Below are 24,993 nucleotides of genomic sequence, written 5' to 3'. Positions count from 1 at the left end.
CAGCGAGCTACAGGGGGTCTTGTATGCAAAGGGATCAACCATATGGGAGCTAATCACTCTTCCCCTTCTTGTTATAACCAGACTAGCTGCACCTGCACTGTGCTGTTTTCTGCTCTTGACATTGATGCCAAAATTTGACCACAATCTTTTTCTCCTGATTTCACTGTAGTTTTTGTCTGAAAGGTCTCTGTGTGTTGTTGGTTTCATTCATGATCAGTTTTTGTTGCTTTGGCCTCATTTAGCTTGATGCTAACTATGTGTGCATTTGCACCCGATAGTCCTGAAATAAAATAGTTAATGGACAGAAAATAAATTGACAACAATACAGATATTGAATTGATCGCTTTTGAAGATGTCACTTTGGAAATTGTGTTGGATATTTTTACTATTTCTGACAAGTGATGATCAAGTACCTGAGTTTTAGGCAGTTTTTTTAGCCAGCATCCTTTAGCAGTGGCTCATCAGTGTCTAGTTATGAAATGCATGTCCACTGTATTGACCTATTGATTGACAAGTGTTTCCCACACAGTCTGTTTCCATTCTGTCTGCCAGCAGATGGCAAATCAATACATAATTTTCTAGGAAACAAAGGGACAGATCCTTTGTGTTGGACTGTGTTTGTGGCATTTGTACTTTTTTTTTTCTGTCACCATCAGTGTCATAATTGTGGACTTTGGCAAATTAGGGTTTGCTTCCACCTACAAAACTGGTGCTTTGACTTTATTTTTTGCTGGGATTGTGTGATTATGGCTCCCATTGCAACTAGGGATGGGTGGTATTGCAGAATAACATTTTTATTATGGGAAAGATTTATGCCACAGTATGTCATTTCCCCTTCATAAATTGAATATATGATTTTAATGGAGCACAACAATTTGGTATTGTACTCCTATTTATTCCCTAGAGTGAAAGTTACTTATGTACTTCGCAGCAGTTGTGGATGCAAAATTTCATACATAATGAAAGTTTAGAGCTCATTATAGATTACTGACTGTGTTTGTGTGCTTGTTTGCTGTTTGCTCCACTTCCTCACAACAGCTGCTTCACAAATTCTGGATTTCATTTTAGGTGAAATATTTGCAGCTTGGTGTAACATATATCAGATGCAGCTTTTCCACCAATGCCCCAGGGCCATCTCTCACAACAGTTTAGATATCAACCATGTGTTGACGTAGATGCACAGATATGGCATGTGTCATGTCCTTCCACTGCTGGCTTTTCTTGTAAGGAGAGCAATTAATTGGTGACTCACACAAGAATGCCTTCTTTGTGTTTTTTTTCTCTCCCCACCGCAGCTTAAAGCTACTTGTATCGGAGGCGAAGCACATTCTCTAACATTTATTACGCACGCAGACATGTTTCCTCATCGTTTGGGCCTGCCTTTCTCCACCTCTTCACCAGACTTTTATTAGCATGCGTATATGTGTTTTAGCTTTAAAACCGCAGCTCATCTTTTCATCTATTAAACATTAACAAGCTGTGAAAAATGCCCATTGCATTATCTTAGAGCACAAGTGACATCATTAAACGTCTTGTTTGGTCCAACCAACAGTTTGAAACTCTGAAATATTCAATTTACTACAATGAAAGGCCAAGAAAAACAGCACTTTTATCATATTTGAAGCATCAAAATATTTGTCATTTTTTGCTTGAAAAATGATTAAGCTATTATCAAAATAGTTGCGGAATCATTTTCTTTCAGCCGTCTTCCCTATAATTGATGTATCTTTGCAGCTTCAGTTTTACAATTCAGTGCCTACCAGAGACTTTCCACAAGTAATAGTCACTTTTAGTGATTTCAGTTTTTGTTTTCATTTATAATAGATTTTTGCCCATCCAAAAAGTAACCCACATCATTTGTGCTTCTTCTGCCCACCTTGTGGCTGTTCTCTGTTGCCTTGAAATTAAACAGTATCCGCTGGCAGCTTGAAAAGAGCAATAGTGCGAACATGCCCCCAAGAGACCGCTTGGGATCGATGAGCCAAGTGACGTGAAGTTAGACCTTGACTTGTTGAAATCTACTAGCAGAGACAGCGATAGGAATACACCGGGCATCTGGCGTATCAGCTTCGTCCACCCTTTCTCCACGTACAGTTCTGACCTCTCTTGGCCAGATCTTCTGATCGTCAGCAACTGTAACACATGCTCAAGTTTCACAGTAAACCCACAGAGGTAATGTGAGTAAAACAGGACTAGTGTTTTCTGTGTGACAGGCTCTGTTACTGCTCATAGTACAACAGCTTAAAGTCTAAAATAGAAGCAGACCCCTAAAGAGTTTGATTCCTCTCCAAGGCTTCTTTTCCCTTTCATGTTTGACTCATCCTTGGATAGAGAGAAGAGTGTTCGTGTCTATCTTTAACTGAACATTGGGTACTGTTTTTGGTTTTGAATGGGTTTGTCATTATAAATTAGTCTACAGAGAACCTAATCTGTAGACTTTGTTTTCACAGGTTCGGACAAGAACACCTAAACATGGAATCGGGGAAAACACATTTTCTTCCCTCTCACTACGATTACAGCTAGTGATTTTCATGATGGACTAGTTTGATGATTATTTTGTCTATCTTGTTTGGTCTCTAAACTGAGTGAAAAAGAGTGATGTCTTTAAAACCCTAGTTTTAGTCAACCAACAGTCCAAAACTCAAAGATATTCAGTTTACTGTGATATAAAACACAGAAAAACAGAGCACCCTGCTGTTTTTAAGAGGCTGGGTAGTATTTGCTGGAAAAATGCCTGACGCAATTAAGCAATAGTTAGAATTGTTGCAAATGATTTTCCATCAATCAGCTAATCGATTAAGTGTTGCATCTCGACTTCTAAACAGTCCAGTTTGACACCAAGCTCTTGCCATTCATTTATCACTCTGTCCATTTAAACATGATGGAGAGACACATCTGAATGAAAGAGAGTGAACTGTTAGGTAAACAAACCTATTAGCCACAGCTGTTAATTATTACCCTGCTGTCAGTGGCTGATTGGCTGACAACAGCACACACTTTACTGCCATGATTGCCTGCTTTTCTCCTGCTTTTTCATTGCACTTGTTTGCAGTTTATCATTTAGGTTTTTAGCCCAGGGCAGTGTGTCTTGATGATTACAGACAGTCCAGGGGCACAGAGGTGGCAAAAGTTTGCATCTACCTCATCATGTACCCCTCCTACCTTTCTTTTACTGCCACCTTCTACTCTGATTAAAAAAAAAAAAAAACTGTTTTAGTACTTGTTGTGATCCAAAGCTACAGGATGCCTGAGTTGATACTACAACAACTCTGTGCTCCAGCCTAATTACTGACATTAAAGTCATCAGAGCTTAAGCGAAGTCGTCATTGCCATTAATGTGAGCTTGGCTGTAGTGACAGCACCAAATGTCTGTTTGAAAATGTAGCCAGCTGCTTATCTAGCTGATTGATTAAAGCTGATTAATGTTTCCTCTGAAAATACACTCAGTGCCTGAGTTTATTTTAGAAGGTGGTGTTTAGATTACCTTTGTCTGTCTTATCTTAGCCATTAGGGCCTGGCAATAATTAGGTACAATCATCTGTTAACTTTCACTAGAATCATATCGTGATGGTCATGGTTTGGTTTTATGCAGTTCTATTGTTCAAAAGAACAGTTATAAGCAAGTTGTACTAGAAAGTACACAAAGTAACAAGCTGAGTTAGAGCTGAATTAGAAATTAATAATTAATATGCAACTATTTTAACGATCTAATAACCGTTTGATTTAGTTTTCAAACAGAAATGCCAAACAAGTTCTGGTTCCTGCTCCTTAAATGTGAGGATTTGCTGCTTTTTCTCATCATTGTCAATTATATATCTTTTATATTTTGGACTGTTGATCAAACAAAACAAGACATTTTGAAGATGTCACCCTGAGCTCAAGGAAACATTTCCTGGACAAAAAGAAGGATTCGATTAATCAATAAGTAAGATAATCAGCGGATGAATACAGATTGGTTCATTTCAGGTTATTTGTTACATTGAACATAAGTAAAATAATTCTGAATATGATTGGTGCCTACTTTTGCCATATCGATGTTGGAAAAATTGTACAAATAATCACCCACCTGTTGATTACGACATGCAATGATATTCTCCACTTGCAAAGTTTTCATTTGTTCATTTGTCTGCACACATTGTCGTTTTTTTAAGCTCTGAATCAACAATTTTATTGCATGTGGCCAAATAATGTTTAAGCAGAGACTCAAAGCAACATGTGTTGACCACATGGTCTGTTAGACACACACTCAACACACACAAACACATACACACCCCTCTAGCAAACCTGAAGGAGAAAGCTAACAAAGTGTTGGAATCACATGGGATGACAGGCTCCTCATCTTTGTAGAACTGCTGTGCTTTGTGTAAATGTCGTATTGGATATTTATTTACTTTTACACTTTTAACTGAGGTGCAGATACAGTATTTTGTTTAAAGACAATATAGAACTTATTGTTGACATACTACCAGTTTAAATTGAATCCCACCTTTTTAAACAGTAAAATTATTTAGTATTTAATTTTTTCTCAGCTACAGTACTCCTTTTGTTTCTTTGCATTCAGCCTGCGTTGCCTGGCTTTGCATTTGCTCACAGGTCATATGATACTGCGTTGATCATACACATAATATTATATATAATATTATACATTTTCTTTACCCACTACAATAAATAATAATATATAATATATATATAATAATAAAGTGTATAGTTTTGATTAAAGCTGAACTTCTGTGGGCTGCTGTTGTGATATATTGCAGCAGTATTATTTAAATGTGCACTCCAATCAAATGTGCAGACTAGTCTAAATCTAACTGCACATGTAGCACCATCTTACCCAACCAGTTGAGCAACTGCAGTGTGACCTACGTGGCATCACTCCCATCATGCATTAATGGACACATTTAGCCTACAGTCGACTGTCACTCCTGTTTTTTTACAACTCACCAGTCATATTCTGCACATGTTGAGGCACTTCACATGTCCTTGTGTCAAAAGCGATTATTTATTCAGTTTCTTATGTGTCTGTATTTCTCATATCATAGTTGTAATAGGCAGAAATGCAATCACAGCAAGTGCAGAGAATACTGGAGGCTCTGCAAGAGTACCTGCAGATGTAGCACTCGAGGGCTTTCACTGTCATCTCCTACTGGTGCTCAGGAAGTTACAGCCAAAATTGAGACCCTTATATGAAATGTCATGTTTTTTGGCTTCTTCACTTCCCTTAGGTTTCCATGTGTCAGTATGTCAGAATAATTTCAAAATCTGTCATGAAAGAGATTTTTAAAGCAGTCTCAAGTCATGGGAAAACAACATAAATGAAGTAAAATATTCATGAGTAGAAATATTTGTTAGCACTACACTTGCTAAAAATGCAGAGTCAGAGGACTTTTTTCCCCCCTGGGTTCAGCCTTCCTAGGCAGACTGTGCTCTATGGTTGTGTACAGTTCTAGTGTCTCTTTTAATAACCTGGAGTATTTGAGTGGCAAAGCTTGTTGAGTCTGTGGTAATTTTATAATGGTATTTCTTCTTTCTGTTGCTTCAGTAATTTACTGTGTTTTAGCTGCAGGTTCTGAGCTGCAGGTCACTGATGCAAAATTGAATTAGTTTGTATTAAAAAAAACATACAGTTGGGATTTGTACAGCCTGACTGAGGGCAAGTCTAACTCCTAAATACTGTGTCACAGGGGAATAACTGCAGGACTAATCTGTCACTGCCCAGAGGTCACCTGACCTGCATACTTTCCCTCAGTTTGTTTTGGTCTCTTTCTGCTTGGCTATATTTCTATGAAATGTTGATGGGCACTAAAAGGGCAGTCATCAGTGTAAAGCAATTTTGACCTGACGAGCTTCGGATTTCTGAGGTATGATATAAATATGTTTGTTGAATATTTAACTGTGAGAATAGGTCAAGACCACCAGTGTTTCTACCATCATGGTGATTTTTTTTTTTTCCATGTGCACGCTACAGATCTGTCCTTATAGGGAAAGATTCAGCTGAAATGTAAAAATAAAGTCTTCATACTGAGATTTGACACATTCCCTTACAGTTTGCAGGAGGATTATATATTGAGGCAGCAGTTTCCTCCTGAATAACCACATTTCTATTGGAAAGAGAAGCAGAGTGCTGTTGCTACAGAACAGTGGTAATCAAAATGCAAATAGAGGTCAGACACTTTACTGTAGCTGCTGCACAATATCAAACTGTCATAGCTCTGAAATGTCTTTTTGTAGATTCAGTGTTTGTTACTAACACAACAGACTGCATGATAAGAAAAATGAGGCATTTTATTAATTTTATGAAATCTACAGTTAAATTTTCTGCAAATTAACACTTAGCACTTTCGCAATCCTCATTGCATTCAGAAAAACTGCATGATCACCACAAATGCAACCCATGACTGATATGTTTCTGTTTTTCATGACTGTTGCTCTGTTGTTGCAGTTGAAAGGAGCAGAACATATTTTGTCCAGGGCACAACTCATCAGTCACTGGGGCAATGAAACATGCCATGCTGAAATGGAAAGTGGTTGCATAACTGCAGTTATCTTCAGACGCCAGTTTACAGTGTTACATTCTGTTCACATGCAACACATATTACACCGGTGACGATGCAGATGGCTACTGTTTTGAATTTTAACTTGTAAATGTTGCAGTGTGCATCAGTCTTTATGCCTTTCTAATATGCAGGGAGCTTTACCTGCTCGAGTTTAGCTGATGATCAACACCGGGAAAAGTCTTGGTTCCAAACATCATCAATTTCACACTGATGGATCCTGAAAATCTGAGTGCTATGGTACATTTATTCATACCTTCGTCTGGATACTTGCCCACTTTAGAGGTCTGCTGAGATTTCCTGAGACTCTGTGGCTTTGTCTTTGCTCTCACATGAATAGTGAACTCCTTTCTAGATCATGTTCAGTAAAATTTGTTTGTCTGAGCTTCATTTATGTAGCTTGTATAGCTTATCTTATTTAACATTTTTAATCCATTACTCACTGCAATTTGTGCTGTTTTTGCACAATACTTCCTCTTCACCTCCTCTCACTGAAGCTTTTTTGCAGTACAGTTATCTGTTTTCTCTCCCTGTCTGTGCACACATCTCAAAATGGCTTCACTGGGTTTCCAGTTATGATCAAAAGAAACAGGATGTGTATCTAATTTGAATTTGCAGTCTCACACACAAAAGAGATAACTGCATGTAGTCATGCCTCTATTCAAATTGGAACACATTTGTAAATGTTTGTAAAAATATGCTTTCGGTTTGTCATTGCGTGGTGTGTAGATTTATGACAAAAAATCATAAGATAATGATAATAATAAGAAAGTTTATAGCACATCAAAGTATAGTATAGCAATACCAGCCACCAGAGCAGCTTCAACTCTCACTGTCACAGATTATTTTAAATTTCTCTACTGTAGGGATGAACACCATTCTTCCAAAAGTTTTTCTCTTAGTGTTTTGATGAAGGTGCTGAGGAGTGCTGTCTTAACACATCAGTCCAAAATCTCCTGCAGGTGTTCAGTAAGACAGAGATCTGGCGAAGGCATGGATCATAGCTTATGATTCACGTCATTTTCATACTCATCAAACCATTCAACCTGTATTGTGTGAAGTTTTTCACCTCCTTTATTCTATTTTTGTCTTTTGACACTCATCTGTATGTGGTTAATTAAACAATCCACCATGCATTTTCTTCAAACTCTCTTTGCAGTGCTGTGGTTGTAGAGATGAGATCCTGTTTCCTGTTTTTGTCACAAAACTGGACTTTGTCGTGTGTTACACAGTGCACATTTCTGAGAAACCACAACTGAATTGTACTTTTGTTTTATTCCAGTTTCTCAAATATTAAACTTTTATATAAGTCAATGATACCGAACTCTAAATTTTGTAAAATCTTACAGCACAGTAGATTGCAGCTCTACATGCAAACATTAGTACAAATCAGTTTTAAGTCTAATTTCTTTTGTAGCAGAAATTAATTCTGTTCTATTCAGAGAAGAGTTAAAAGTCGGCACTAAAACAAGAGTTGGTACATTTCAGCAGGTTTTCTGGATATGCAATTATAGGATTTAGAAATAACAACAGAACTGCACCGTTTCCATCCTTCCAGACAAGCTTTGTACTGCAAGTATGCTACTTAACAAATCCCAACATAGTATTTGTCTCATGGTGACAAACCAGTGTGGTATTCACCCTCTTACAGCAGGCAGAACAGTGTGGCAAGCATCAAATGGAACCTGGAAAACATCATGATGGAATAGCTTGTGCAACATTCGGTTTCTACATGACAGCGGTCGGCAACAACTAGAGGCTGGTGTTGCTAAATACAGAGCAGATGAGCTGCTATGTTTCTATAGTATCAGGGGTTTTCAAGAGAACAAGCTGCAGTGTATTTTAGGACTCGGTAGATGTTGTGTGTGGGTGATTCCTCTTGGATCTTACTCCAATAATAGTAACATAAATGAAGCTTGTATATGAAAAGTTTCCAACGGTGTGGGTGATTACTACTCAGACTAATTAACTAGTCTGTGATTTTATGAGTTTTCTACATATTTGATGTGTTTGGGAGACGTGACGCTTCCTGTGTTTGTCAGTTGAGGCCATGTCATCATCTTTAAGATATTCAAAAGGTTGGTATTTGGAAAAACCTCAAATCCAGGGTTGTTCTTGTTATAGTGCCCCAGTAATTCCCTCTCTGCAGAGACATTTGTACTCAAGAGACACAGAAGTTCAGCTGTAATAGACACCAATACCTGCAGAGATCAACAGCAACACAGTTAAGACCATTTGTGAATTACTGTATTCATTCTGCAATCAGAGGACTCAAAGAAATAATTATATACCTTGTGCTGTGTCTGTCGCTCCTTTTTAACGCTGCCACTTTCTTACTCATGTCCACATGTGGTTATGAAATTGAATGTTATTGCATCCTGATAATAGTATAAGTGAATCCTGAAGCTTTCTGTAAGATGCAGCAGTGAGAATATGCAGTCCAGAGAGATTTAATGTGTTGTCTCCTCTTCCTTCTAACATTGGCATCATTGTGATTCCAAGATGAAACACTTCGTGTGGGAGTAAAGAACTCCTTATTTTCTCCCTCAGGTTAATGTGACCATTTATTGCTCTGAAACTGAATCCATGTAGGTTTTCGGCAGCTTGATTAATTTGGAATTACTATCTGATCTTCTCAGATGCTTTCTTCTCTTTGTTCTCGTGCATAGCTTCTTAGTCCAAATGGAAATATTTTTCTTCCTTGCTAAGGACCCTGAGGAGTTTGTGCACTAATGCATCTGTATCTGCAAGGCAAAAATAGCTTCACATTGGGAAAAGCATGTCAGACTGTATCCAACAGGCCCAGCCATTGCTTCTCTCCAGAGGATAAAGACAATTCCCAGTGAAGAATTCAAATGATTTTTAACATACTCCCCAGTAGAGCTTAGAGAAGACACATTCTGAATGTATGAAAACTCAGCTTGAACGTTGCCTGTGTTGTCTCTATGAAACGGCAAGGGAGGCCAGATTTTTCACTTTATACATGATGCTCTAGAGAGAGAAACATATTCATGATTCACAAAAAGAAAATACCTTCAGAGCTTAGACTTAAAGGAATAGTTCAACATTTTCTGAAATACACTTATTTGCTATCTTGCTCTGTTGGATGAGAAGAATGAAAAATCGTTTTCATATCTTTACAGTTAATGTGCTGTGGCCAGGAGATATTTAGCTTGAACCAAATGATACAAACACCCAGTAATACATCTGAGGTTCACTAATCAACACATTGTATCTTGTTTGTTTAACCTGTATGAAAACCAAAGTGTAAAAACAACACAGGTTCAGTCAGACTGCTATATTGCCCCCATGTCTTCTCTGTAAGTGGCCTTAAATACTGTATGTAGTTTCCACTGCCCAGAAAACACTGAGGGTTTGACTCCAAAATGCCTGCCCATGGAGATGACACCCAGCCTTACACAAATCTACCACATACCACTTACAGGGATGAAATGTGAGCTACCCACGCGTCATGTCAAGGACCGCAACATTCAGGCCGCAGGGGCATCGTGGCCCTTCTTCCTTTCTTGTTCCAGTTTGGTATTCAGTCTACCCTTTCAGTATGAAACCCTTTGAGATTCGATACTTTGGAAAATTGGCATTAAGGCAGAGTAGTGTGTTAACAAGTCAGCCTGGTGTAGTTACACCCAGATATTACATTGACTCACAGCAGCAGCAGCCGGTTGTCTGACCTGTGGAGTTCAGTTGCGTAAGTACTTCGTCAGCTGTCAACACCACTGGAACATTTTCACTAGCTGTGAATTTTTTTTATTTTTTTTTTAGCTGTGCCTGCAATGCCACACCATTTTATGGGGTAATGCCTGTTTGGTTACAGAATATTGCTCAATAAGAAACCGCGCCGTGACACTTGGCACCCTCTCACCCCTCTCCTCATGCTGTTAAGTAGCAGTGGAGTGTGAATGCACAAGTGTGTTTGTGTGCTTTAGAGCAGCAAGAAATAATTACTTTCATGATCAATTAATCTGTTGACGCCCACTGCAATTTGTCAGAGCCGGAAGTTACATATTGAAATTGGTTGTTTTGTCCAAGCAACAGTGGATAACTCAAAAATATTGAGTTTACTGTCACGTAAAGACAACAGAAGAAGAAAATCTTCACATTTGAGGAGCTAGATGCAACAGATGTTTGTCATTTTTGCATGAAAAAGTGACACTGTCAGACTGCAGCTAACAATTATTTGCATTATTGATGAATTTGACAGTTATCTTCTTGATTAATCTACACCATTGCGATGTCTTCAGGGTTTTTTTTTAACAGTCCATAATCTAACAATACTCAGTTTAATGGCATGTATAATATGACAAAGAAAAGAAGCAAATCCTCATGTGAGAAGCTGACCAGCCCCTAACCCCTAACACGATTAACTGACGATTAAATTAACTTAGTGATTAATTTTCTGTCAGTCAGCTTATCAGTTCATGGACTGGTTGTTTTAGCTCAAGTGTGTTTTAGAACAGTAGTGCTTGTATGTACTTGGTGAACGTGACTGTAGCTGCTGTTGCTTCACAGGGGAGTTACTTCACATCACATGCATGTGACTCAAGTTCTGGTAGAGATGGGACACACAAGAAATAAGCAGGGTATAAACAACAAAATTATGTCAGTATATATTTGATTTACACCCAGAAATGTGCAGTTTAGACATTAATTTCAATGAGGTATGCTGGTGTAGCTCACTGTCAACAAGTGTCATGGATGTTGGATCGATGTCATCTGTGTTAGCGTAACCTCAGAACCTCCGGGGTGTCTGGTTCTTGAGGTGTTGTTAATCAGACCTGAGTGTTGGTTCACTCAAGCCGTGTCTTCCTGCTGCCGTTACAGAAAGAGTCCAGTGTTTGCAGCGATGGGCTTCTGCTGTGTAGGAACAGAACATCACTGTACAGTGTGTCACAGCATCTCTGGACAGCTGCCAAATGCTGTTTATAGCTGAGCTGGGGTCAAGTTTGACAGTTCTAATAACCCTGAACGCACTCACCGTCTAATCCATAAAAGGCTTTACAATCAAAGCCGAGAATGACTGGGCAGCCACTGTGTGACAAAATGCATTGGTGTATTGTGTCTCCCTGCCTGTTGGTCTTGCTGTTTAGATAGTGTGTAATATTCTGCAAAAAAAAAAAAAAAAAAAAAGTTGTTGTGTCAGTGTGTTCTTTTACTTGCTGAACCAGGATTTGAATTAATCAAAAAAACAAAAAATAAAAACACAAAAATCAACAGTTACATGCATAAAAAAAGCTGTTTCATTTTTCACACTGGGGAACAGTTGCAGTTTCATCTCTGCTTGTCTCAACTGTAATTTGCTTCCACAGAGCATTGCTTTCTTTGCTGTCTTTTGTGTATAAAAGCAGTGAATCAGTGTGTTTTCTTCTTCTCATGTAATTCCAGATGCCCCCTCCACAGAGCAGCAGGAACTGTTCACCCAGAAACTCCAGCAGTGTTGCGTCCTCTTTGACTTCTTTGACTCCGTGACGGACCTGAAGAGCAAGGAAATCAAGAGGGCGACGCTCAACGAGCTCGTGGACTACGTTTCCACCAACAGAGGGGTGCTGGTGGAGTCCACGTACCCAGAGATCACTAATATGGTGAGGATACACGTGTGGGGCGCTTGAAAATTTCTCTAAATCTCTGTGGCCTACTTAGATTTAGAGAATAAAGTCTGCATGAGCAAACACTGCAGCAGTTAATTAAGTGTTAAGTCACATGCTATTATTATTATCTCCCCTCTGTGTCACTGTAACATCCTGTGCACTTGTGCAGGATTAAAAAATGAAGGCTGATCGTGTGTCTAGACAGGGTGTGTCATGTCAGCAGCACATGACGAACATGTTACCATCTTTATAAAAACCCCTTACCTTACTTTTTCCATGTAAGCACAAAATCCACAGCTCAAACACAAGAACAGACAAGTTTAAGCTCTGTCTCTTTCTTTCCTCCTCTGTCTTTGACCCACTGCACTGTTCATTGAGTACAACACGAGTTCATGACACTGGATTTTTCATTGTCTCTGGCTGTACTGTAAGAACTAAATGTCTCTCTTCATTTTGATTCTCTTTTTCTTAATTTTTCTCTCTGTTTTTGAGAGAAATTGGTGTTGTCTTATTTGTATTCTAGTGCTAGGTGCTGTTGAAAGTTTGTACAATGACACCCACCCATTCATTTTTTTTAATACCGTCAACCTTATTAATGTTTGCCAGAGGTCTGAGGTTCACAACACTAGGTGTAATATTAATCCACTGATTTAAGCTTTAGACCAACTTCTCACCTCATTTAAAACCCAAATAACCAACAGTAAGCTAATGCTAGCATCTAACACACAAGACTTCCTGTGGCCATTTCACAGCAAAGCTCTCACACACTTCTCCTTACTGGTTTGCTCTCTTGTCTCGATGCTTTTTCCAAATCTCCAAGAAGCACTGCCTTTTTGTGGGGTGATTTTAGGTCATGTGACATCCTCAAGCCCAGAGATTTGTTTTTCCCTACTCATCTATTATAAAAAAAATCCTGCACACTGTGTTACTGCTGGTTACTGCTTTATTTATTTACAATGTTTTGGTCTGCTTGACCTTAATCAGAGATGTTTTTACTTTCCTCTGGTGTACCTGTCAGACACTGAGGTGTGCAGAGATTTTTTTCAGGTTTTTATGGACATCTATTATAAAAGAGGGAACTTAAAACCAGTGAGAACTTTAGTGTCAAAAAGAACCACTAGATCCAGCACACTAAATCCAAGAGTCCTTTCACATAATGTTTGTAGCGGTGATTATTTCCTTGACAGCATAAAGCCTAAATCTGCAAGCGATACGTACCTGTGCGAAGGGGTTGCTTTCTTTGTCTGTTATCAGATTTCAGTCATCGTCTAACAGTTATATTTTAGGAATCCGGAAACATGGCATGGGAAATGACAACCTTTAAAGTTAAGTTATATCTTGTTAACATTTTATCTGGAGATAAAATGCACATCCATGAGTGCAGACTTAGCCAAGGTTCAGTTTCCAGTGATCAGCACTATGGCTGTTGCAGGAATCCTAAACACATAACAGTCTGTTTAACAACCAAACCAACCCCCCCTGCAAAGTTTCATTGGTCAACATGATATAGATTTGATTTGTTCATGTAGTAGGTGCCCTAAACAGCCTAGTTTCCTCCTACAGTATAATAATGACTCATGTGAAACATTTAGAGCACAGCAAGTCAGTACTGTAGTCAGTGCTGCAGTGATTCACCCCACACTGCAGATTATCATGATGGAGACGAATGAGCACATCCACAGCTGAGTCAAGGAGTCTTCAGATTACTAGTGGACTGCAGGCAGTAATCCATGTCAGACGTGGGAACTATTGATCTAGGGTCATTCATAGGGTATTTGCAGGTTTTTACAAGCATTATATTTAAAGACTTTCCTTAAAAAGGCTTTATGACTATGAAAAATGTATTAAATTGCATTCAAGTTGTTTTAAAAAGGTGTTATAATGTGTTAAATTTTACTTGCTGATTACTGCAGAAACCCTGTAGCTTGTCTCTCATTAAGTGCTTCTTGGTATAATTTGCACAGTGGAATTAGGAGTGCAGTCAGATGATTGTACATTTCTGCAGGAAAAGCACCATTCAGACACATTTAGTGCTAATATTTTTTTTTTTACGTTTCTCAATGACAACCATCTGTCACATGCAGCAAACAGCACTTTAATGCCACTGTCATGAGATAAATTATATTTTCTGGATTCATTTGACTCAAAACTACACATTGTATGCAATGTGAAGTGCAGATGTATAATGACAGGGATCCAGATACAGGCCATTTTCAGTGAGATAAAAGTAATAAACGGAGACAGTACTTGAGTTGAAATCAATAATGGCTGGCAGTTAGTGGCAGGTACTGCTGCCATAGTTTGGCAACTGTTTGCTGCAGGAAGCTGAAGTAAAAATGACAGTGGGTGAATTAAAGGTTGATGGCCAACAGTGTCAACAAATTTGCAGTGGCTTCAATGTTGAAACTGATGTGTCTGTGTTTAACGAACAGTATGTACCAGCCATATACTGTAACCTGTTATTGTGCTAGTTCCACCCTTAAAGCAACAATTTAGATAAATATTACTTCTCTAGTGGTGTTGGTAAGCTGGTAAAGCATTTAAAATTTTCTTTACAAACAGGCACAGCTGACGAACATAGCAATCAAAAGTAGCCCATGTATGCAAAAGAAGAACAAAGGTTATTTTTTTTAACTGTCTGTTACCACCATGCTCATACACTGTGTTCTTAATATCATAATTCCAAAAGTCTGCAGAGTGGCAGAGTGGATTTTTCCTAAATATAAACATTGGAACTTGTGGTAAATACAGGAGGGATATATGGGATTTTGTGCTCTGTTTGCAGCATGGCATGATAAACTGTCTAATGTGCCAACACAGGCAGTAAACATAGCAGCAAATCCTCAGATGTCAGCACTCCAAAGTGATAAAAATAAAATCACACTAATGCAGTCATTCTAATAAATCACACTAACCAGAAGCAAGAAATCATGACTGCAAATTAATTTACATATGTGTGTGTGTTTCATTGAGTAATATATGATTTGAAGCCTCTGAAATTCTGCTTTTTCCTTTTTGATGCGGCTGAAAACCTGCAGCCAGAACAGTGCACAAATGAAGTGTCTGAGCAGTCTACAACACAAAGATTAATCGCATTTTAATATCCAAAACTGAAATGTAGCAATGATTGTTTTGATTAGTTTGAGAGGAGTCACCAGGAAAAGCCAAGGAAGCAAAACTGAATCATTATCTCACCAGAGCTGCTGTAACTGAACACATCATGCAGTGGATAATGAGCTGCCCAACATATTGTACCTGAAGTAGCTTAAATGTATGACTCTGACTGGTCCACAGGTATCATCAGAGGTTCTTTCTACATAATCTCATTTATCTACCCAGTGTATATTAGACTGACTTGGGTCGAGCTCAAGAGAAAGCCCAGTTCAGAGTGTCTGTGCTACAGACGGGCTCCTGAATGAGGTTAGACAAACAGCAGCTGCACTTTTCAGAAAGCTGGACTGATAATAGCTCTCCCAGATACTCCATGCTTGGCATCACATGATAATGAAGAGGTGAGTGTTTAAAGTGCAGCCCATTATTCTGCTGCAGTGAGGACTGCTTTGATCACCAAGGTTGTTAAGGGTACAAACAGCTAGGTTTGTCATCTACGTAAAGGGAGGTTTTGCCAACTCTATAATTAGTGTCACTAGTATAACATAGAATGATTGAATCCTTCTTTCTCTGAGAGTAAAAAGACGGTAGGGTTAGCTGAAAAGAGCATCCGTGAGCATAATTCCCCTTTTATTCGCGTTAATTCCCATCTTTTTCATCCTCTCTTGCTAATGCTACACTCTGAGCTTTCATTTTCTCTCCTCCCCCTCCTCCCTCTTTTCCTTCTTTCTCATCCCGTGCGTTGCTAGGTGTTGGTTGCTACTACTCATCACCCTCAAACTGACCCCACACTGAGCCACAGCACTCCCCTGTCCTCGGCGAGCCTACACTGGTTTCACTTACAGCGCTGTCACTTAGGAACAGCCCGTTTTCAGATCCTCCTACACCACTTTCACACACACTCGCATACACACGAATCACTGTTTCCTTTTCCCCCTCTGCGAAAATTTTCTCACACGCCTCCCGTGTTTGTCATCCTCCCACAATATTTTCTCATGTTTTGTCCGACTGTAGTTATTTTTCAATATTGTGAAGTGACTGGGGGAATTAGAGGAGCATGCCTGATGCTTATGTGGTAAATTATACAGCCTATTACGCTACTGTATGTAGACATTATAAACCTGAGACTGAAATCTGAGCCCCTTACTAGCAATACCAGTATATTATGCCATTTGTCTGCCCCAGTGACATCTACCCCACCCTTTATTCTGACTTATTCTGTCTATGAGCGCTCTTCTGGCAAAATGGGCATCACACTCTGAGGTGCAGTGTCCCACCTGGCAACCCACCCTGTGATCTGAGTCATCTGATCCCAGCTCAGCCACTGGTGTGCCTCATACTAGAGAAAACAAAGTAGAACACCACGGAGAGCTGGTAGAGGTTATTCATCTGCCTCGTTATCAGCATCTGCATACATTTGCATATTCATACTGCAGACGATGAAGTAAAGCCATTAACTGTGGGTCTAGCTGGTCAAGCTTACCTGAGGACTAGTGGTGCATGCACGAATCGGCTGTAATTGTCACTGTATGATGTCTAGAGGAAAGAAAATGTAAACTCCTGTGATTGTTACATCACAAGAGACAGGTCCTATAAACAGCCCTGTGTGTAAAAAGTGAAAGGGGCTGCACTCACAGGGGCATGTTGTTGAAAGTACTGGTAAAACAGTGAGGTATGATACAGGAGTTGCATCGTTGAAGCAACAGAACAATGCTTTTAAAGGCTTATCAGATGCCAAAACAGTGCACAGCAGCTCATAATGCTCACAGTCTGGATTTTACAACTATGTAAGGTTTTCACTGCAGCAGTTATTCTATCTTCCATTGATATACGCTGAGTATTTCACTCAAAATATATGCGTGCAGTGCATCGCTGGATGATGTAACAAAGCATCATGGCAAAAGTTGAGCCAACTTTTTTTTGCCAGATGACTTGTGTGACTGGCTCCATTCAAATTAAAACCTCACTTAAACCTGAGAGAGAGAAAGGCTGGTCACACAGATATTAGACTGCTGGACCCAACAGGGTGAACAATGTTTAGTCTTTAATGTAGGAAAGCCTGGGTCAGAGGCTGTAGTCTGCAGTGATGGAAATCATAACCTACCACACCAGCTATCTTCTGTGTTAGCAAATTAAAAAACAAGTACTTAAGATTTCTGCAGACGTCATGTTGTACTCGAGGACTGTGTGATGGGCAATTTAGACCAAATGATGAATCGATCAATAGAGAAAGGAATTTTGCCTGTTTGTTTTTCTTTGGCTTCAAAACTATGAGCTACATTTCCTGATTTATTGGCACCACAGCACTGAGGTTGCCTGCCAGTGACAGATGTAATAGGCACAGTTAAGCTGAGTATAACTGTTGACAGTTAGATGTATTTGTAATGCTGTGAATTCTTATAAGTGCAACTTTATTGTATAGTAACAGAGTGCTCCTAAATGCAAACAGCCAGAAACTCCAAAGAGTGAATTACTCTATAAATACTACAAACATAAATCATGCAGGCAGTCAACAGGTTCTGTTACTGTTTACCTAATGGATACTCGATGTAAGCGAGTTTGAACACTGTACAAGTATTCTTGCCAGATGGTATTTTCATCAGCTCAGAAACAGCTGCACCACAGTGTCAGACTTCTCCAAAATAACAGGAAGGCCCCAAGCAGGCAAATAACAGCTCAGTACAACAGTGGAGAGCTGAAGGGCGTCTCTGAATGCACAGCTCATTCAACCTTGAAGGGGATGGGCCACAGCGCAAGCACGAAACCAAACTGGGTACCATTCTTTTCTGCTGATAACAAGATCAGACTGAAACAGTCATATGAAAATCAAAACTCGGATCGTTTGAGTGCCACAGCACCATAGCAGGTTTACTCCCGTTTTCAGGGAATACGTCCAGCGGGGCGGTGTTTAATGTCACACAGCCCTCATCATCTCTGCATGGTTCCAGGAACATTGTAAGTGACTTTGGCGTTTGCGCGAGCTGCAACCTAAACAAAATGTAAAAGCCTGAAGTACATGTGTGATACTATCCAGTCAGCATTAAAGGACAGGTTCACAGTTTTTCAAGTCTGTCTTAAAACAATCGTCAGGTGCCCATTTGAACATTTAAACAAGTTTTGCTCGTTGTAATCATTCCTGACCACTGAGAGATCCCTTCTCAATTCTATTTAATGAAAATGAATGTTATGATAATTGGATTATATGCTTGTTTGGTCTGAAACCACCATTAGTAGATGTAAACTCTTAAATCCATCTTGCTGATGAGCCACAACATTAAAACCTCCTACTGAATATTGTGTAGGTCCCCCTTGTGCTGCCAGAACAGCTTTGGCTTGTCAGGGCAAGGACCTCTTGGGGTGTCCTGTGGTGTCTGGCACCAGGACTTTGGCAGCAGATCCTTTGGGTCCTGCAGGTTGTGAGGTGGGGTTTTTGACCCAAGGTTTCCCAGCAGAATAATGTATTATAACAAGATGATCAGTGTAATTTATTTTATCAGTGGTTTGTCAGTGGTGTTAATTTTGTGGCTGATCAGTGTACATTTTGTCAGTGTCAACATTGTGTATCGAGCATTGTGTATTGTTTTAAATTCATCAGCTCAGTGTCCATGGTTTGTTTTTACTGTTTCCATCCATGCCAGCCCAGCTTGCCAGTTCAGAAATGATATTCCCTTGTAAAGTTTTCCTGTGGGGTTTTCAACATGTCAGATTTTGGGCGACTGTCAGGTTTAAAATTCCTCTGCCACCTTCCTCTCCCATTAGTGTCATTTGGATTTTCCAGCTGCCAATAGGTAATTTGATGTTGTCTTTATCACTTCAGCATGAGAGTGTGTACCCAATCACATAATGCCAGCTTTGCCAGCTCTTCAATGCTGTCTGTGTGTGTGTGTCACTCTCAAATTTACCCTGGCTAAAAATAACAAGGTGGGACAGAGGTGGCGGTGACCTGTCTACAATGATTGTCTTCGGTACAGAGTTTTAAATGGGGTGGGGGGCGGGGTGTTGCGGCAGATGCAGAACCTGTATTGGTTTTATCCAGCTTTTTTCTGTTTCGTTAATGGTCAGTTGAATTAAACATGGTCGGAAATAGTCCAGATAAAGCTTCCTTCCACTGCAGTTATCCAGCTGCCAGTGGTGTTCATGAAAGTGTGTTTGTGTTATTCTTCTCCTGAGTTGTACCAGAAGTTCTACAAAATTCACAGCAGTGGATTCATTTTGTGTCCAGGCTATGCGCAGAAACAGGTAGCAACTTGGCATCGGTCTGTCTCTCAAATACGTATTGACCAGTTGTGCCCACATTTATTTAATCTCTGGGAAACTGCAACAGGTGCTTATCACAAACCACCTGGTCGCACAGCTCAAAACTCTGTGAACTCAGTAACTTTGTCTAAGTTGTTTGGTGTATAGGCATATGAACTGTAAGGTTTGTACTGCACTATAAGGACACTATACTACTCATTCACCCTAAAGTACATATGGTAAATGGTAAAAAGCTAAAGGTAAGGGAAGGCTTTGGCTAATATTACCAGACAAGCACAGAAGTAGTGTTTGCTATAAACATTTTCATGCCTCTTGAACAAGTCTGTCCTGTAGTCCTATTCTCATGAACGCAATATATCAGGAACGCTTGGAGGGAATTTCCTCAAATTTGGTGCAGATGTTCACTTGGACTCAAAGATGAGCTGATTAGTTTTTAGTGGTTAGAGGTCAATGGTCACCGTGAGCACATACAATATGTTTTTTACCGTAATTCAAGAATCCACATGCTAATTACCTGCAACTGGACTGGTTGGCAGAGACATACAGCCACAAAGTGGTAATCCTAGGTTTTATTGGAGGTGGGTGTAGAGACCTGGAAACCAAATGAAATTTGATGAAGCAGCATTTGGTGGGGGAAAAGTCAGCAATAACACTTCATCAGCTTTCCAACTATCATGTTTCTGCATATTTAAGTGGAGAATCACTTGTTTATCTGTGAATAACTGTTTCCCAACTGTATGTCCTCCAGTGCTCCCCTGGGATGTTAACGCTTTCTTTCTGGTTTTAATAATCAATCTCATTCCTCCTTTCCCTTCCAGATCAGCACCAACATTTTTCGGACTCTTCCACCGAGCGAAAACCCTGATTTTGACCCGGAGGAGGATGAACCAACTCTAGAGGCTTCATGGCCTCACATGCAAGTAAGAATCAGATACTTCATCACTTCATTGTGTGTTAGAGTCCTTAAAAAGTTCATATTTCTATTCAGTTTTTAAAATTTCCTTTTCTTTTCCAGCTGGTCTACGAGTTTCTCCTGCGTTTTCTAGAAAATCCAGACTTCCAGCCCAGCATTGCAAAGCGCTACATTGATCAGAAATTTGTTCTGCAGGTAAGTGTCTTTGTTTCATGATAATGACTTTAAATCTTAGCAGCAGGTTTACAAACCTGACCAACTTTATTGCATCACGTTATAGTCATATATTTTTGTTGGGTTTACAAACATTTACATATACCTTCACAGCTACAAGATCACATCTCCCACTCATCGTATCCCTTGGAGGACCAGCCAACACACAGACACACACTCACAAACCAGAAAATATTCACATTTACGAAACTGCAACCTTTGATTTTCTCCATTTTCATCTGGAAAATTGCTTTAACTATTAGTCATGTAAATGTTGTAGCTCTTGACAGCTCCTTCTGGCTGGTTGGTCAAATGATTAGAATTTCTCAGTGTGGTAAATACATTGTGATGTGTTTTGGCAGCTCACCAGCCTGCAGTCAGTATGCTTTGTTGGATGATGAGTCAAACCATTCATACGCTGTAGCTCGTCTTCATCTGTCCTGGATGAGTACCCACCTACCTTAGGAATGCTCCACTTCTTTCCTGAAGCTGCAGAGCAAAGCAGCTAACAGGGACCGCAGAGCCTGGAATGTTGGCTGGGCCACATCCGAGGTGCCTGGACCGACTTTCCATGATGCGAGTGTGTCGTGGGGGAAGCTTTAAATAGCTGCCTGTTGTTTACTCTTCAGGAGGAGAGAGGCGAACTGTGGTTGGAGCGACGGGAACGAGGTGGAGGTTTTGGGTGGCAGTATAGGGAAGGGAAAGAAGGCCTGTGGTTTGGTTAACTTAAGTCAACATAATACACACTGCAAAGGGATGGGCCTGAGATGTACACAGACATGTTCACCACAGAGGTTAAAGCACAAGGGCAGCAAGGAGAAACATCATGAGAGGAGGTACAGGTCTGAAGTTTTCTCAAGGACTTCAGAATGGGGACTCCTTGTTCTTTTTATCTGTTTTCATACTGCATATGCAGAGTGTGTGTTAAGGTGTCTCTGTTACTGCGTCATTGTCTCGCAGGCCCACTCTTCAATAATGGGCGTGGAGTAAACCAAACATGCAGCAGAGCAGTAGAATGTTTAAAAAAATGTTTTGATGTCAACTTTGATTCAATCGGTGCTGTCTGAGACTCTGAAACCTGTTCTCAAGCTGTTACACAGAGCGAACTTCAAACGCATTCTTGAAACTTTAGCCAGGAGATGTTGTTTTTTGATAAGTTGCCGACATGTAACTGTTTGCATGCGGAAGGGTCACAAGGAAGCAGTGACTCAAGTGGCAAAAGCCAATACAGCTCCGTTTTGGTGGCATATCCCTTTAAAGCTCATGGCTGGTTTTCTGCCATACTCAGTAATTAATGGAATATTTTGGTTCTTGAATACAGGGTTTTAAATACTAGCGCTGCTGTGGTGCTGCTGATCCTGCTGCAGAAAACAGCCTTCGACGTGGAAAAACAGCCATATGTGGAGCTAAGAGCAGAACAAGTGGTACGGGTGTATTTTAGGCTTTTTTTGTGTGTGTGTCTTGTCAGGGAGCACTGGTAAAATGCAGTGGAATGCGTCTGTCTGTGTGTGAGGTATAGTTATATTAGGCTATAGTTCATTATCATATACAGACATTTTCAAAAACATTTCTTGCATTTAAATCCATAACTGATTTAGCACGGTGTAAGAGGAGTTTCAGTGTTCCTCAGTTGAATGTTTTGGCTGTCTTTATGAGCAGTAACTGAAATGCTCCTGTTAGAAATTGGGATGCTTATGAAAAAATAAAATATAAACAGTCAATAATTTATAGCAGTGGGCAAAGTTCAGTATTCCCAGTTCTGACATAAAGACAATGGCCTTGCTGGCTCTGTCTAGATTGTTCTGACTATGCAGTAGCAAGGCAATAGTCTACCTTAGCTTTGTCCTGCTATATCTGTACTATGCCTTCAGTGTGTGTTGCTCTCCATCTGTATGTAGCTCTGTCTACTTACAATCATACTGTAGGGAATTGTGTGTGCAGGGTGTAAGTACCTTAGGCTACCAGGCTTCATGCAGTACAGATGAGCCTCAGGCTTCAGTGTGACATTGTCCAGTCAGTGTCAGTGGGAGCCTGAGGTTTTATACTTCAATAGAAAACTGCTTCACTTCAAACCAAGTCATGTCCTACACATACTGTAAGCCTTTTTTTGTTGTTGTTGTTGTTGTCACATGGCTGCACTCCTTGCCCTGTCTGTGTCTCAATCAAATTTGGTTCACATAGGCTTTTAGTCAAGGTTTTACTGAATTAATTTCAGTAATGACCTGATTGTTCTGATAGTGGATCATGAAATTAACAGAGATTGACTTGATTGCATATAATTTCCAGGAACAGGTTTGTTTAACCATTTAAGAAAATAGTTTTTCCCTTCATTTTTTATTCTCGGCACAAATACAGATGTACGTGTAGCCTGGTTGTTACAGGTTATTCGGGGGCATATGCTTGTCAGGCTCAGGAGAAAACTGAAATCCTGGTGTGACCTATTGTGACTGAATATTGACATTACCTGAGGCACAAACAGCATCTCTGTATCATACTCTGGCAGCTTTTGTTGTATAACAAAGTCAGGCCGGATGTCTGTATTCCATTTTATTCTCATTGATTAACTTCTGAGCAGCCGAATGTCATCTCTTCTGTCGGGTCAATAAGGACGTACATTTTTACCAAAACACTGAATGTAGAATATCTTTACAAACACCTTGGTGATTTTTATCTGTGCAGCCTTTCATACTTTCCAGTTTTCTTCCTCTCTCCCACACTTTTCTTTCATGAGCTAATACATATATTGCCTAAATTATTTTCATTATTGATTAATCTGCAGATTAATTTCTTAATTAATAATCATTTAGTATGTCAGAAAACAGTGACCATCACATCCTCCCAGTTTCTAAGAAACCTTGGTTTCAAAGGAACAGCAGGGGTTAGTTATATTACGTCCATATATGTTATGGCTCCGGAGGTAGAATGGGTCGTCCATTAATCTGAAGGTCAGTAGTTTGATCCTAGTCTGTTAGTCGAAGTATCCTTGGGCAGGAAACTGAACCCCAAGTTGCAGAGTTTGAGTGTATGAGTGATACAAAAGCACTGTGTATATATAGGAGCACTATATGAATGTGAGTGTGAATGGGTGAATGTGACTCGTAGTGTAAAGCGCTGTAAGTGGTCGTTAAAACAAGAAAAGCTCAGAATAAATGTAGGCCATTTACCATTTACATCAAGAGGATTTGCTCCGGGCAACAGCTTTAGAGGTTACATCTACATTTTTTATTGTAGCAGTAATAGTCATGTAATTTGAGGGTAATGGAGAAAGATACAGCTGTTGTCTCCATTAGCTGTTGAAGGTGATGGTAGAGAGTCACTAGAAGATTCATCCCTGTGCTTGATTATTGGAGAAAATCTGAATTGACGATGGAAAAGGCAGCACTCCTTCCTTCCTCATGTTAAAAAATTAGTTGTGGTGGTTTTCACACGAGAGTAGGGCTGGTTGCACCATTTAACTCCCAAGCTTTAATGGGTTTAACGTAGCTGAATGTAAGTGAATCAGCACAGTGCAGGAGGAGAACATGTGTGCATAATGAAAACCCTTTCTTCTGGATGTACACAGGTTTAAAAATAGACTGTCAACCCTGTCACCAAGGTCCTGATGGCACGCTAGTGGAGGATAAGTGCTGATCTGAGCCTGATAACATTCCTTTTGAATTCGGTGGCACTGTCTTGGCTGCCATTAACACTATTGTAATAATGACTCATCATTTGTTGCTGCAAATAGCTCTTTTATCCCAGAGGTTGCTAATCTGTTTACGTTATAGAGCATACAGGCAGAAATATCATTTCTTATGTTAATAGCTCGGAGGACCTGACTTAATTATTTATGCATATTTGTACAAATGAATGAATGCTTTAAAGCTAGCACTATACATTTGTTACAGCAGCTATAATCTAATTTTTACACTAACACTGTATCAAAAGACAATGTGAAGGGGGTCACAGTGATAAAACTACACCACCTGAATCTATAGCTCCTCTTTATAGATAGATAGAAGAACTTTATTGATCCTTTGGGGAGGTTTATGGAGCTTTGCAGAGTTTCAGATCATAGTTTCATCATCCAGCCCCCAACACCACTGTTCTGGTTCATTCTCACAGCTCTCACGGTGTCATTTTCGGACACCGCTGGCAGCTGTGGCTCTAAAATGCTCTAAAAATCCAGTGTATGCTACCTGCTCAACACCAAATGGCAGACTGACACAGTTAGAGACCAACTGGTGAAGACAGTGGAGTGTTTTGCAGCTAAAGAGATATATTTCTATCAGGAGCTGGTAAAAAACAGAAGCAGCTAAAAGACAGTTAACATTGAACATGAACATGAATGATACTGTTG

The 24,993-nt window shown here is 39.8% G+C and overlaps 1 protein-coding gene across 1 annotated transcript in view; it reads left to right on the top strand.

Moving 5' to 3' along the window:
* Nucleotides 1-24,993, top strand: part of ppp2r5a (protein phosphatase 2, regulatory subunit B', alpha isoform) — a 40,858-nt gene that overhangs the window by 6,157 nt on the left and 9,708 nt on the right. Inside the window, 3 exon segments of the mRNA XM_018694983.2 lie at nt 11,958-12,154; nt 20,347-20,448; nt 20,544-20,636. Of these exon segments, the coding sequence (XP_018550499.1) occupies nt 11,958-12,154; nt 20,347-20,448; nt 20,544-20,636 (392 nt within the window).

The sequence above is a fragment of the Lates calcarifer genome, linkage group LG7_1 (genome assembly GCF_001640805.2).
Source record: "Lates calcarifer isolate ASB-BC8 linkage group LG7_1, TLL_Latcal_v3, whole genome shotgun sequence".
NCBI classification, from domain to species: Eukaryota; Metazoa; Chordata; class Actinopteri; family Centropomidae; genus Lates; species Lates calcarifer.
This window is presented reverse-complemented; position numbering and strand designations above follow the sequence as displayed.